The sequence below is a fragment of the Myxocyprinus asiaticus genome, chromosome 30 (genome assembly GCF_019703515.2).
Source record: "Myxocyprinus asiaticus isolate MX2 ecotype Aquarium Trade chromosome 30, UBuf_Myxa_2, whole genome shotgun sequence".
Taxonomy (NCBI): Eukaryota; Metazoa; Chordata; class Actinopteri; order Cypriniformes; family Catostomidae; genus Myxocyprinus; species Myxocyprinus asiaticus.
In genome coordinates, this window is record NC_059373.1 from 34,348,196 (window position 1) to 34,362,399 (window position 14,204).

The 14,204-nt window shown below is 37.6% G+C and overlaps 1 protein-coding gene across 1 annotated transcript; it reads left to right on the top strand.

The window, feature by feature from the left end:
- The first annotated feature begins 1,816 nt into the window (after positions 1-1,816).
- Positions 1,817-10,746, top strand: LOC127420949 (biogenesis of lysosome-related organelles complex 1 subunit 4-like). The gene is made up of 5 exons (XM_051663602.1): positions 1,817-2,183; positions 2,442-2,513; positions 9,496-9,597; positions 9,679-9,813; positions 9,922-10,746. Exons 1-5 carry the CDS (start codon positions 1,878-1,880, stop codon positions 10,015-10,017), a joined length of 711 nt encoding a protein of 236 aa, XP_051519562.1. The 5' UTR covers positions 1,817-1,877; the 3' UTR covers positions 10,018-10,746.
- The last annotated feature ends 3,458 nt before the right edge of the window (positions 10,747-14,204 follow it).

Consider the following 14,204-nt stretch of genomic DNA (forward strand, 5'->3'; position numbering starts at 1 on the left):
CAGGGCGTCACGTGACTCTCAGGTAAGCAGATTTTTTGAGCATTAAACTGGGAAGGGGGAGGGGTGCAACTACATTTATACACACACATACACATGAGAAAGTGTATGTTTAATTTTATATTCCCTTTACAACTATTTTAATCACATTTAAGCCTCTAAAAAATGTAGGGTGACAAATTAATTTTAAAAAGTTCAAGTGTAATTTTCTTTAATGTTGAGCTTGCATGTGTAATAATATGAGCTGTCACTTTTTAAAACAAATTATTAACAAGTTGAAACCTAAAAATTAAGCAGAATTACATGTATAACAATGAAACGCTTGTATTACGAAAAAGTGCAGTGTGTCATAACTGTCTGAATGTGATCTGCCAGGTCCAGTTTACCTCCTCGGGAGTCAGAAAAAACGAGCATTTACAGTGACAAACAAAAAAAAAACACCTCACTAGAATTTTCACTCAGTAAAGGGGTGCTGTATACACACACCATCAACTCTTGGTGAAAAATACTTTCTGTGCTCCCACATGTAATCCATTTTGATCGACTCTTCTCAGTAGCTTCAATACAAACAGGAAGTTAGATGACAAAATTCAGAAGAGTGGAGCGTGGAAAATGGGCAGGGCGGAATAAAGTGAATAGTTAGTCTTGCAGGCATGAAAAGTCACCAAAGCATTCTTGCGCTTCCAGTGCAAACCGGTCAAAACATGTGACAGCCACGGTTCTGTGGGCCGGTCAAAATGCGGGCCATAGTTTGGGGACCCCTGTTATAGACTAAGAAATAAGATAACAGGAAATATGTATATAATAAACCCAATAAGAAACAATATATATAAATAAATAAAAGGGCAATTACATGATTTTTAAAAGTTTTAAAGCTTCACAGTCTTTTAGGGTTCTATGTTTCATTATAAATCTTAAGATCAGTATTACAAAATATACAGTACAGAAGGTTTTTTTCTGAGTTCTTGCTCTGTGAATATAAAACATTTTCTGAAATCAATTTTCTAATTGGATAGTTCACGCAAAAATGAAAATTCTCTCATCATCTACTCACCCTCAAGCCATCCCAGATGTATATGAATTTCTTTCATCTGCAGAACACAAATTATGATTTTTAGAAGAATATTTCAGCTCTGTAGGTCCATACAATGCAAGTAAATAGATGCTAAAATGTTGACACTCCAAAAAATGCATAAAGTCATCATAAAAGTCATCCATAAGACTCCAGTGTTTTAATCCATATCTTCAGAAGTGATATGATAGGTGTGGGTGAGAAACAGATCAATATTTAAGTCATTTTTTGTTAGAAATTGTTCTCCCTGCCCAGCAGGGGGCAATATGCATGAAGAATGTGAATCATCAAAAACACTAGAGGGAAAAAGTTAAAGTTAAAGTGGAGATTGACTGAGCATTGAGGAACATTTATAGTAAAAAAAAAAAAAAAAAGAAAGGAAAAAAAAAGAAGGATTTTAATATTGATCTGTTTCTCACCCACACCTATCCTATCACTTCTGAAGACATTGATTTAATCATGTATGTGATTTTTGGAGCCTCAAAATGTTGGCACCCATTCACTTGTATTGTATGGACCTACAGAGCTGAAATATGAAATATTCTTCTAAAAAATCATTGAGTTCAGCAGATGAAAGAAAGACATACACATCTGGGATGGCATAAGGTTGAGTAATTAATAAGTGAATTTTCATTTTTGGGTGAATTATCCCTTTAAGATCAGCTTGAGTTGGACCCTTAATGTCACATGATCAACACGTGTTCGGGTTCGAGCCCTTTTTTTAATCTGGTTTTATACCCGCGCATGCGCACATGCCGCTCTGCGTGCACTTCCACATAAACAAGTGCAGTGCAGTGGAGGGTGGATCATGGAGCATCGCTTTGACAGGGTAGCGGCGGTGCTGTCACCACTGGAGGAGTCCAGCGCCGAGGTAAGCAGAGACAGCGGCATCGTGTCGCAGAGCGCCAGCAGCTTGTCTATGGTTAGCGAGGCCCTGAGTAGCGGGACCGTGTCTCAGAGCCCGAGCTTCGGCGCTGCAGTGGCCCAGGACCCGAGCTCTGCTGCGGGAGAAACCCAGGAACAGAGCGAGCATGAGCAGACACAAGACGACGAGCTGCTGAGACACACTGCGATCGCTTACTCCTCTTATATCAGAGCCCATGCTGAAGAAGAGGTGAGGATTCATATACAGATTCATTCATTCTTTAATTCACGCCTCTGAATGCTCGTCCTGGAGTCAGTGTAGTGTAGTTAAGGAGCCTAAGTTATTAAGCGTGACATGAGCTACATAAAAGACTCACATGTTCTCTGCACTTCTGACTGAAATATGTTAAATTCCCAGAACCCATTTGATTTATGAATGCTTTATGGTCGGTAAGTGAGGCATATAACCTATCATACTCACAGAACATGTCACGTGTTTACATTACAGGTCCTGTGCTTGGAGAAAAGTCTGGAGGAAATGCTTACAAGACTAGATGAGTTTGTGGGTATGCTTGATATGGTAAGATCAATAAAGTTATCTTTGCATGCATAGAAAAGTGTTTTGAAAACCGCTTCAAAGGAATATTCAATACAAGTTCAGCACAATCAACAGCATTTGTGGCATAATGTTGATTACAAAAATGTATCGACATGTCCCTCCTTTTCTTTAATAAAAGCAAAAATCAACATTACAGTGAGGCACTTACAATGAAAGTGAATGGGGCCAATTTTTGGAGGGTTTAGGCAGAAATGTGAAGCTTATAATTTTATAAAAGTACTTACATTAATTCTTCTGTTAAAACTCGTGTATTAATTGAGCTGTGAAGTTTTTAAATCGTAATTTTTATACAGCGGACTACTAAATGACCAGGATTAGCCTACAGGGATAATGACGTTATGCCGTCATGGCAAGGAAGTTGTAAAATTGCATGTAACTTTACACAGAAAAGATTAATAAGCAATTTTATCACTCTAGATCATGTTAACATGCTTTTTTTTTTTTTTTTTTTGTGGTTGTACTTTGAAACAGTGAGAATTTTAACGTTTACGGATTGACCCCATTCACTTCCATTGTAAGTGCTAGTGAAGGGATGTTCGATTCATTTCCGCGAACCAGTTCTTTTGGACAGTTCATTTCTATGAACCGGTTCAAAAAACAGATTTAGCAGTTCTTTTACATCATCACGTAATGACGTCACTTGTACGTGATTATAACATCCCTGTTTCATGGTTTTCACACTCAAACATTTAAATAAAGCCATATGTTTTGCACTTAACACACACTAATGTACAAATGAGGATATTTTCTACATGTCTAAAGCATATAAAGAAAATAAACTAGTCTTAATCAACTCTACAGAAACCATGATTCAGCTTATAACAATTTAAAATATAATCTGCATGCACAATAAACAATAGTAAAATTAATTTACATGTCTCGGATGAAAAGTTTTTTGCATGTTTTAATAAAAAGTTTAATAAAACTAGTCATAAGCATATTTCCAGTATGTTTTGTTTGTCATTAAAGAAACATACATTTCGCCCCAGGCTCGTTCAATTCCTCGGTTCACACATGCTCATAGTTTCATCAGACTCCTCGTTCATCCTTGGCAAACTTAGACAGTTATTTGTACTGGCACCTTCGGTTCTTTTTGAGTCGGACACGACCGAAAACACTGAAGTCCAATTCAGCGTGTAGGTTTGATTTGTTCATTCGTTCAGGCTTCTAGTCATCTGTATTATGTTTCTTTTTAGTATGTTGTTGCTGTACATAAGTTAATGAAATTCTAATTTTTTGAATATATCATCACAGTTAGCTACAAAATTCATTAAGTCTAATAACAAATACAAACATAACTAGAAACTATTATATTATCAATAATTGGTATCAATATAACCAAGTGAAAATGATCTTCATCTACAAATATTTATTAAATAATTCAGAAATAACACAGAACAAATCTGTAGGTTTATAAATGTTTTATTTGGCTACTGCCGTTAATGTCTCAACATAGCAAGTCCTCGGTGATCCTCGGCAAACTTCGACTGGCTCTTTTTTGAGTCGGACAGTTCGACGAGTTGCGTAGCCAGAACAAGTACTTTAGCTGTGCGTCTTGCTTCATCAACCCGGAACTGAAGTTCGATTCAGTTCAATTTTGTGATCCGGCTCGACCGGTTACTTGTTGAGAATTGGACATTACTACTAAGTGCCTCACTGAGTAGGTTTACATAGCCAGTTATAATCAAACTTCTGCTGATTTTTACGTTGTCAAGCTACAGTCTTAATCTCTCTGTCCAATTGTAACAGGAGCCAGCTGGTACATGATAGCTGTGTGATATGTGTAAACCTCACTCCCCTGGCCTCAAGAGTCTCTAGAGTATATTGAGAATGGTGTGAAAAACAAAAAAACATCCAGGCGAAAACGGCTTATTAATGACAGAGGTCAGAGGAGAATGGCCAGACTGGTCCAAGCTGACTGGAAGGCCACAGTAACCCAAATAACCACTTGTTACAACAGTGCTATGCAGAAAAGCATTTCTGAACATACAACATGTTGAACATTGAGGCAGATGGGCTACAGCAGCAGAAGACCCCTCCGGGTACCACTACTGTCGGCTTGGAACCGGAAACTGAGGCTGCAGTGGGCACAGGCTCACCAAAACTGGACAGTATACGATTGGAAAAACATCACCTGGTCTGATAAATCTCAATTTCTGCTGTGACATGCAGATGGTAGGCCCACTGCAGCCTCAGTTTTCTGTTCTTGGCTGACAGAAGTGGAATCCGACATGGTCTTCTGCTGTTGTAGCCCATTCGCCTCAATGTTCGACGTGTTTTGCATTCTGAGATGCTATTCTGCTCACTACAATTGTACAGAGGGATTATCTGAGTTACCGTAGCCTTTCTGTCAGCTCGAACCAGTCTGGCCATTCTCTGTTGACCTCTCTCATCAGCAAGGCATTTCTGTCTGCAGAACTGCCGCTCACTTGATGTTTTTTGTTTTCACACCATTCTCTTTACACTCTAGAGACTGTTGTGCATGAAAATCCCAGGAGATCAGCAGTTACAGAAATCAGGCCATGGTCAAAATCACTGAGATAAAATTGTTTCCCCATTCTGATGGTTGAAGTGAACATTAACTGAAGCTCCAGACTTCCTGCCATGATTGGCTGATTAGATAATCGCATGAATAAGTAAATGTACAGGTGTACCTAGTAAAGTGGTCAGTGAGTGTGTGTGTGTGTGTGTGTGTTTGTATGTATATATATATATATATATAAGGATTTCTAATAGAGCGCAACAGTCTGGTTAAAGAAGTAAAAATTGACTGATTTTTCATGATAACTTAAAGTGCTGTGAATCCTGATTTCTTCCATTTTTATGTGTTTTTCATACCAAATTGTTTTATATCTTCAAATGCAAAAAAGTTATCCAACATGAATATCACCCATGTGAAAAACGAACTGCCCCTAACTGGTTTTGCCACCTTTAGCCTCAACAACTGCAACCAAACACTTCCAATAACTGGAGATCAGTCTTTCACAACGCTGTGGAGGAATTTTGGCCCACTCTTCTTTGCAGAACTGCTTTAGTTCAGCCACATTGAAGGGTTTTTGAGCATGAACTGACTGTTTAAAGTCCTCCCACAGCATCTCGATCGCATTGTCTTGCTGCGTAATCCAGTTGCGCTTGAGTTTTAACTCACGGACTGATGACCGGACGTTCTCCTTTAGGATTTTCTGGTAGAGAGCAGAAGTCAAGTTTCTCTCAATTATTACACCGCACTGGCCCTGAAGCAGAAAAGCATCCCCACACCATCACACTACCACCACCATGCTTGACCCTAGGCATGATGTTCTTTTTGTGGAATTCTGTGTTTGATTTATGCCAGATGTAACGGGACCCCTGTCTTACAGACAGTTCCACTTCCGACTCATCAGTCCACAGAACATTCTCCCAAAAGGTTTGAGGTTCATCAAGGTATGTTTTAGCAAAATTCAGATGAGCCTTAATGTTCTTCTGGGTTAGCAGTGGTTTTCACCTTGCCTCTTTTCTATAGATGGCATTTTTGGCCAGTGTCTTTCTGATAGTTGAGTCATGAACAGCAGTGGTGGCCCATGCATTTTAAGTCTTGGCCTTCAGTGTGATTCATGCCATTAAGAAAACACTGTTTCACAATTAATAAGACACCTTATGCCTATGGACATCATACATTACATCACAGCCAAATAATAATATCAATTGACATTTTTAAAACACGTCCACACACGAAAGCCAAAACCAAGAAGGTCTAATACCAGAAAAAAGCTATCTAATAGTATTTGCGATCTAAATGTTGCTTGCAATAATCTTTGTTTCGTAAGGGTACACGGTTACTTTTCAAAACTTAAACTGACACTGAATGCTCAAGCAGCCTAATTTACACTTAGAAAACTCCTGATGTTGCAATAACAATGCAAAAAGCACATCAATTTACTTGAAGTGAAAATCAGCCCTCCTTTCCTGTTTACATCTCAGGTTTTTAAATCCATAAGGATCTCTTTCTCAATGGTGATAGCAGCAGTGACAGCCGATTCATCAGCTAGATCTCGCGCTCTTCGCTTTCAAATTACATCACTTAAAGGCGAGCTAGAAGGCCTCGACTGGGATATATCCTAAAAACCACACCCACCAAGAACAAATAAATCAATCTGATTGGCTGATGAATCTGACAATCTGACTTTAGATGCCTATTCACTTGAACTGTTGAGGGATTCTGTAGAAATTCTGAAGGCTTATCGGGGTGGAGCTCAGACTCACACGCTGCTTCCGAAGCACGGCTTTGGGCATGTGATTTGTGAACCAGTCATAACGCTTCGCTTGTAAGAATCAAGGAATAAATTCTGATTGGATAAACTATTCATTGTTTGCTGTTCAGTTTTTAGATGAATTAGGAGTGGAAAGTGATTGAAAATAGGTAAAAAGGTGAATGAGAATGAAAGGATGAAAAAATATGTATTTTTTAGACATGTTAGGCCAGCAGAGAAGGCTTTGCTGGCCCTGAGAATTGATGATGAACGGTGACCTTTATTGATGCGAGAGAGGCTTGCAGCTTCTTGGATGTTGTCCTTGGCTTTTGTGTGACTTCCTGGATAAGTCATCGCTGTGCTCTTGGAGGAATATTGGAAGGTCAGCCACTTCTGGGAAGGTTCACTACTGTACCAAGTTTTCGCCATTTGGAGATAATGGCTCTCACTGTGGTTCTTTTGGAGTCCCAGAGCCTTTGAAATAGCTTTTTAACCCTTCCCAGACTGTTTTATTTCAATCACCTTTTTCTTCATTATTTCTGGAATTTCTTTCGACCTTGGCATAGTGTGCTACAGGGTGTGACCTTTTAGCCAACTTCATGCTGCTAAAAAAGTTCTATTTAGGCATTGATTTGATTGATCAGGGCTGGCAGTAATCAGGCCTGTGTGTGTTTAGTCCAGCTGAATCCTATTATGAATGCAGTTTCATAGATTTGGGGATTTTGTAACTAAGGGTCAAATACTTTTTCACACAGGCCCAGTTGCTATTGGATAATGTTTTTGCTTTAATAAAAAACATTATCATTTAAAAACTGTATTTTGTGTTTACTCAGATTGCCTTTGTTTTATGTTAGATATTGTTTGAATTTTTGAAACAATTTAGTATGAGATATACACAAAAGCAGAAGAAATCAGGATACAAATACTTTTTCACAGAACTGTATAAACCTTTAAAGACAGACCTACCATGAGCTCCGGGTTGTTCATCGATGGTATATGCTTCTGTTGAAGCCAACCATCTGCATTATTTCAACTTCATTGTTTAAAAAATCATGTTTGATACTACCAACCCTGGAGTTGCGAGTTCGAATCCAGGGTGTGCTGAGTGACTGCAGCCAGGTCTCCTAAGCAACCAAATTGGCCCGGTTGCTAGGGAGGGTAGAGTCACATGGGGTAACCTCCTCGTGGTCTCTATAATGTGGTTCTCACTCTCGGTGGGGCGTGTGGTGAGTTGTGCATGGATGCCGTAGAGAATCGCATGAAACCTCCACGCGTGCTACGTCTCCGTGGTAACGCACTCAAAAAGCCATGTGATAAGATGCGTGGATTGACTGTCTCAGATGCGGAGGCAACTACGCCACCACAAGGACTTAGAGCGCATTGGGATTTGGGCATTCCAAATTGGGGAGAAAAAAAAAAAAACATAATGTTTGATAGTGGAATTCATGGCAAATAACTACATTACCCATGGTCCAGCAGAGAAAGCTTCACCAATCAGAGAACCAAGCCAACCAAGCTCGCGAAAATTGCCTCAGAGCGACCACCCACTCCCATGACGTAATTGAGTCTGTGTCTCTTCACGTTTAAACTACTTATCTGTTTGAAGCCTACATATTGGAATATTTAGCAATACATGTAAAATATATTGTTTCTATGCTTATAATCAACAACCTAAAATCAATAGTGTTATATATTCCCATGTTTTTTTTTAATTTGTTTTTCCAATGACATCATTCGCAAAGTTTCGTTTTGTAGTCCATGCCCTCATTAAAGACTGTAAGTACACAGTCTTGTACCATTGTCTTTTTGTCTGATTTTCAAATACTTTTTTGCCTCAAAACAAAGTTTGTGATGTGATTTACTTCGGAGCTGGTTGGTTTGGTTCATGGCTTACAAATCATTTATGAAGGATTTTATGAAAATCTGTGGAAGAAACTAATGGGAAAAATACTCACGGAACCAAGACAGCGGTGGGCACTGTTGCGCTCTATTGGGATTTCTTCTTTTATGTTTGTATATTTATTGTTCCTCCTTTTGTAAAATTGTTAGGTCTTGTTCTCACAAATCAGTCAGTCGGTGAACAGTGCAATGCCTGTTTCGCATCAGTGGCAACATTGATAACTTTTTGAAGACTTTGATGGTGTCTTGTGCATTTAAACTTCATTGTTCATTAAGTTTATTCAACATAAATGTTGACAACAATGTTCAACAAAAAAACATTTAATTCTAATCATGAATCACACAGATGAGGTAAAACCATTCGAGACCTCTCTAGTTAACATGCGCTCATTTAAAGGTGCTGTTTACAGAAATGCCGGTTTTTGTTAGTGACCTAACGGTTTTAGCACGTGTTCAACAAATCAATGTAAATAATTGTAAATAGTACAAATTATGCGATTTAACAATAAATATGCAACAAAAATAATATATGAAATATAATATCTTATTGATTGAATACATTTATTTGTTTATTTGATGAAAAAGTAGTAAAATATCATTAGTAAAATTAATGTTTTTCTAATATACCTAGTTAAAAGGTCCCCTGTATAATTAACCGCATTAGCTGGGAGAGAATTTATTTTATATGTAAGCAAAAGGGACATTATAACAGAAATAAACCCATATGAATCGATATTGAATCGAATCAGAATCTAATTGATTTGGGAAATCTGTATCAATACCCAGCCATATTGATAACTTTTTTTTCCACACAGATTAGAAATGACACCTCTCAGGTGGTCAATGAGAACTTACCACAGATACAAAGGAAATCAGAAGAGATGAGAGAGATCTACAGAAAAATTGACAAATTGGAGGTACTTACTAAACATTGGCCGATTTAGAGTTGATTGAATCACTTTTCTTTTGTTATTCTAAGTGTAAGGTCTTTTTTCCAGGCCTTTGTTAAAATGGTTGGAGTCAGTGTTAGTGCCATGGAAGAACAAGTCACTCAAGTTGAAGGTGAAGTTGGAACTCTACCAGGCACCTTCAAAAAGATCTTTCGCACAATGAGCATGCCAGGATTTTTAAATGTGAGCACTTTTCATACTGTCATGCTATTTGGTTACTTTTTGAAATAACTTAAAAATGTAAATTGCAGAACTGGGAACAAATTGTATTTGCTTCCTCTTCTTTTTCAGAAACCTGCTAGCCCAAGAAGGCAAACACAACGACATCAAGAGCTTCCCAGTGTATTTAGAACAGAAGATTACTTTACATCTCAGTCCGAGCAGTAGAAGAAAGACTATTTTGTACCAAGGCCAGGGATCTTCAACATCAGCAGTGCTGCCTGGACGATGATAACAAGATGCACATCTCAGATACACTTACCTGGGATCGCAAAAACACCACTTTAGCTTCAAATTATTTGAACGAATTTTGATTAAAGCTGTGTTATTTTAGTAGGCCGTTTAATGGCAGCTAGTTTTATAACCAACAGAAGCTTTGGTTTTAAATTGTTTGTTTTCAAAGTGCCTCACCAGGAAGTTTGACACTGTTTCTTATAAATGAGATGGAATGCTTGTAAAATGTCAGAACATTGGTTGAAATGTTTCTATGATTTTTACTCTTGTACATAATTTTACAGCTTTGTAATTTTTTGCCCTTGGTCTTTTCTTCCAATGCTTGAGAACTTTGCACTACTTTCACTGTTGCTAAAACGAGCTATTTATCTTATTAAGGTTTAATATCAGTGTCTGACACGTTAACAATAGATATTCTTAATGTAGCCAGTGTAAATTACTCTGGTTCATTATGTAGCATTTAGTGCCACTTTTCTCAGCAGAACAATGTCACCACAACAAAATTTGTTTGTCATGGACCATTTCCTTTTTTACTTAAATGTCCATTGACAAATAATGTTATGCTAAGCGTGTTACATGATAATATTTGTAACTAATGATTGTCTATTTGTAATATGTTTCCAAATGTAGCCTTGAGCATAAAGTTACTAATTCTCACTGTCAGTATTGGTCTATGGTTATTATTAGTCAATTGGACAGCATGGCAAACAAAGTTTTGTTTGTTTGTTTGTTTGTTTTTTCCGCTCCTTTCAGTCTCTATTTAGTCCTGACCAGTGATCATATTTGAAGAGAACTGAGATTCTCCCTTTCTCATCTGTAATCTTCTTATGCATGTATTGGAATTTGAAAAGAAAAATGTTGTATTACTTTCCATAAGTACAGTTTTAAAGGAAAGTTCTAGGACAATTTTAAAGGAATAGTTCACTCAAAAATGAAAATTCTCTCATCATTTACTCACCTTTATGCCAGATGTGCGTGACTTGCTTTCAACTGCTGAACTCACATGAAGATTTTAAGAAGAATTTCTCAGCTGTTTTGGTCCATACAATAATGTGAGTGGGTGCCCAAATTTGGAAGCTTCAAAAATCACACAAGTCAGCATAAAGGTAATCCATACAACTCCAGTGGTTAAATCAATGTCTTCAGAAGCAATATGATAGGTGTGGGTGAGAAACAGATCAATATTTAAGTCCATTTTACTATAAATTCTCCTCCCTGCTCAGTCAATCTCCACTTTAACTTTCACATTCGTTTTGTGTTTTTGGTCATTCACATTCTTCATGCATATTGCCCCCTACTAGGCAGGGAGTAGAATTTCTAACAAAAAAGGACTTAACAGGAATGATTTTATAGGCTACGAATGCAACAGTGAGATTGAAACAATGTTGTAAACGATGTCTGGAACTAATAATATTATGATCTTTGAACTACCATAAATATTAATACAATACTGTTATGTTGTTAACAATGGTGTAGGAACAATAAAAAACAGGTATGCAAGCCATATAATCTAATCTATGTCGTATAGTCATAAATAGCTTTGAACAAGTTCAACCGTCCGAATAAAAGCGAATCGGACTTACCAAAATGAACAGTCACGTTCACCTGCTTTGACCAATCAACAGTGACTGCTGGTCCAGCGGGCTCCACCCCTTTTACACTGCACGCATCCTAATGAGATGAAATATTTCCCTGTAGAAATATCGCACATGAGTTTCATCAGCCGGACTCTGCTCAAGTAAAACGGGTGTAGCTCTTGCCCAAATCAAGCATCTTATATAGGTAGTACCGGTTAGACATTTGATTTATCATGAATTTATCTTGCTGTTACACCACTGGTGTTTTTTAAAATGTGATTATAACATGAACATGATATTCAGTTGTCATGCTGTGTTACATTTCTAAATGTTAAACCACAACAGACCTTACTGCCAAAAGACCTACAGCTCGCATGCATGTAGTTAGTGTCCGAAATGAATTGCTTGAACATTTCACTCTACATCATGCAGCAGTTTAATGAGGCTGTAAGGTTATTACTTCCTTTTGAGAAAACCCTGCTGTTGCAGACGGTTGAAGTCAGCCATGAGGGTGAACAAGTTTTTCCGGTCAGATATATTATTTACTGACTAAATGCATCTAATGATAATATCAAGCATGCAGATATATGCATTTGTCTAGTGCATTCAGGCTGTGTTTCAGAAGCCAATTTTTACTTCTCAGATAGGTTGTACAGTGCCAGATAACTAAGATGTGATGATCTGTGGTCAAATACAACTACATTTGTAGAATACATTTTTGCCTTTACTAAAGTGTTCTGAGATATAGGGCGAGGTTATGTCTACCACCTACTGTATCTCCAGTATATATGTAGAATGCTACAGTCTTGAATTGTACGATTTTGTCTTGAGATTTAGCTAAATTGCTATAATTATTTCAGGTTATTAATCTAAAAATGTATCACATTATGTCTTAAAGGGATATTTCACTCAAAAATGAAAATCCTCTCATCATTTACTCACCCTCGTGTCATCCCAGATGTGTATGACTTTCATTCTTCTGTTGAACACAAATGAAGATTTTTAGAAGAATATTAAAGCTCTGTAGGTCCATACAATGCAAGTGAATGGTAACCAAAACATTGAAGCTCCAGAAAACACAAAGTAAAGCATAAAAGTAATCCAAAAGACTCCAGTGGATTAATGAATGTCTTCAGAAGCGATATGATAGGTGTGGGTGAGAAACAGATCAAAATAAGTCCTTTTTTACTATAAATCTCCACTCTCCCTTCCACATTGTTCGTACTTTGTTTTTTGGCTATTTGCATTCTTTGTGCTAGTGATGGCAGAAACGAAGCTTTCCGAAACTTAGATTCAACTGAACCTATTGCTTCGGGAAATGATTCACTCTTTCGAAGCGCTGTAAACACTGCACGCTAGGGTTGCAACGGTAGGAGCTTATCACAGTACAATAACCATTTCAGAAAATATCACAGTATACGGTATTACACAATTATTATTATTTTTATCAGTTACAATTTAAATGAAAGGAATGAAACAGAAGTTTTTTTTTTAATGGAAGTATGTGTAAAAAAAAAAGTCTCCCTTTTGAAAATAAATAAAATAAGAAAGCTGTACATCTCCCGTTTGAACAAAAGAAATTAGGAGGGAAAAAGGAGCAGGACCTTTAAAAAGTAATCTCTCTTTAGAAATAAATAAATCAAACTGTACTTCCTTTTGAACAACATAAATAAGAGAGAAAAAAGTTTTAAAAAAGTAGCGCAGCCAGACTGCTCCTGTCTGTACCTTTAGCTCACACACTCACGACGTTTAAGCATTTGCACGTTTTTTTCGTTAGGGATTAAAGTTATAAACGGGACACATACCTTGATCTGCACGGAGGGATGGTGTTCTCGAAGATGGGCGAACATGTTTGATGTGTTTCCTCCTTTGGCAGTCATTTTGGGTCCACATTTTTTGCAAACTGGATATCCGTCCTCGAGGACAACCCCCTGTTCGTTTTTGGGACATCAAAAGTAATCCCACGCTGCTGATTTTAAGTTCTTTTTCGGCAGGGAACGGAGATTGGTGATTTCAGCCTCGCTTCTCTCTGACATTTTCTCTGTTGCATTTGTGTGTGTGGCGTATGTTGACGAGTGTGACAGGCAGTCGAGGAGTAAAGGAGATGTGCAACCGCAGATTCTCCGGCCGGTTGCATTTTTTTCTCTCAATACTGTAGATAAGCAAATGTACATGGTATGATAACCGTCAATTTTAATACCATGGTATACCGTGAAACCGGTATACCGCCGCAACCCTACCGCACGCTGAGGACATCTGCTGGTCACAGCTGTGTAAATGCAATGAGAAGAATTGAGTCAAAAGCAGATACAATGACACAATGCACTGGAAATTATTTACTACCCTGTTTTTGTCATATATTTTTCATAATTGTCTACAATATCCTGAAATAAACAGATCCAGATATTTGGAGAATACGTAGACCTTCATATACAGTTGTGCTCAAAAGTTTGCATACCCTTGGAGAATTGGTAATATATGTACCATTTTTAAAGAAAACATGAGTGAGCAGGCAAAACACATTTCTTTTATTTCTTATGGGAT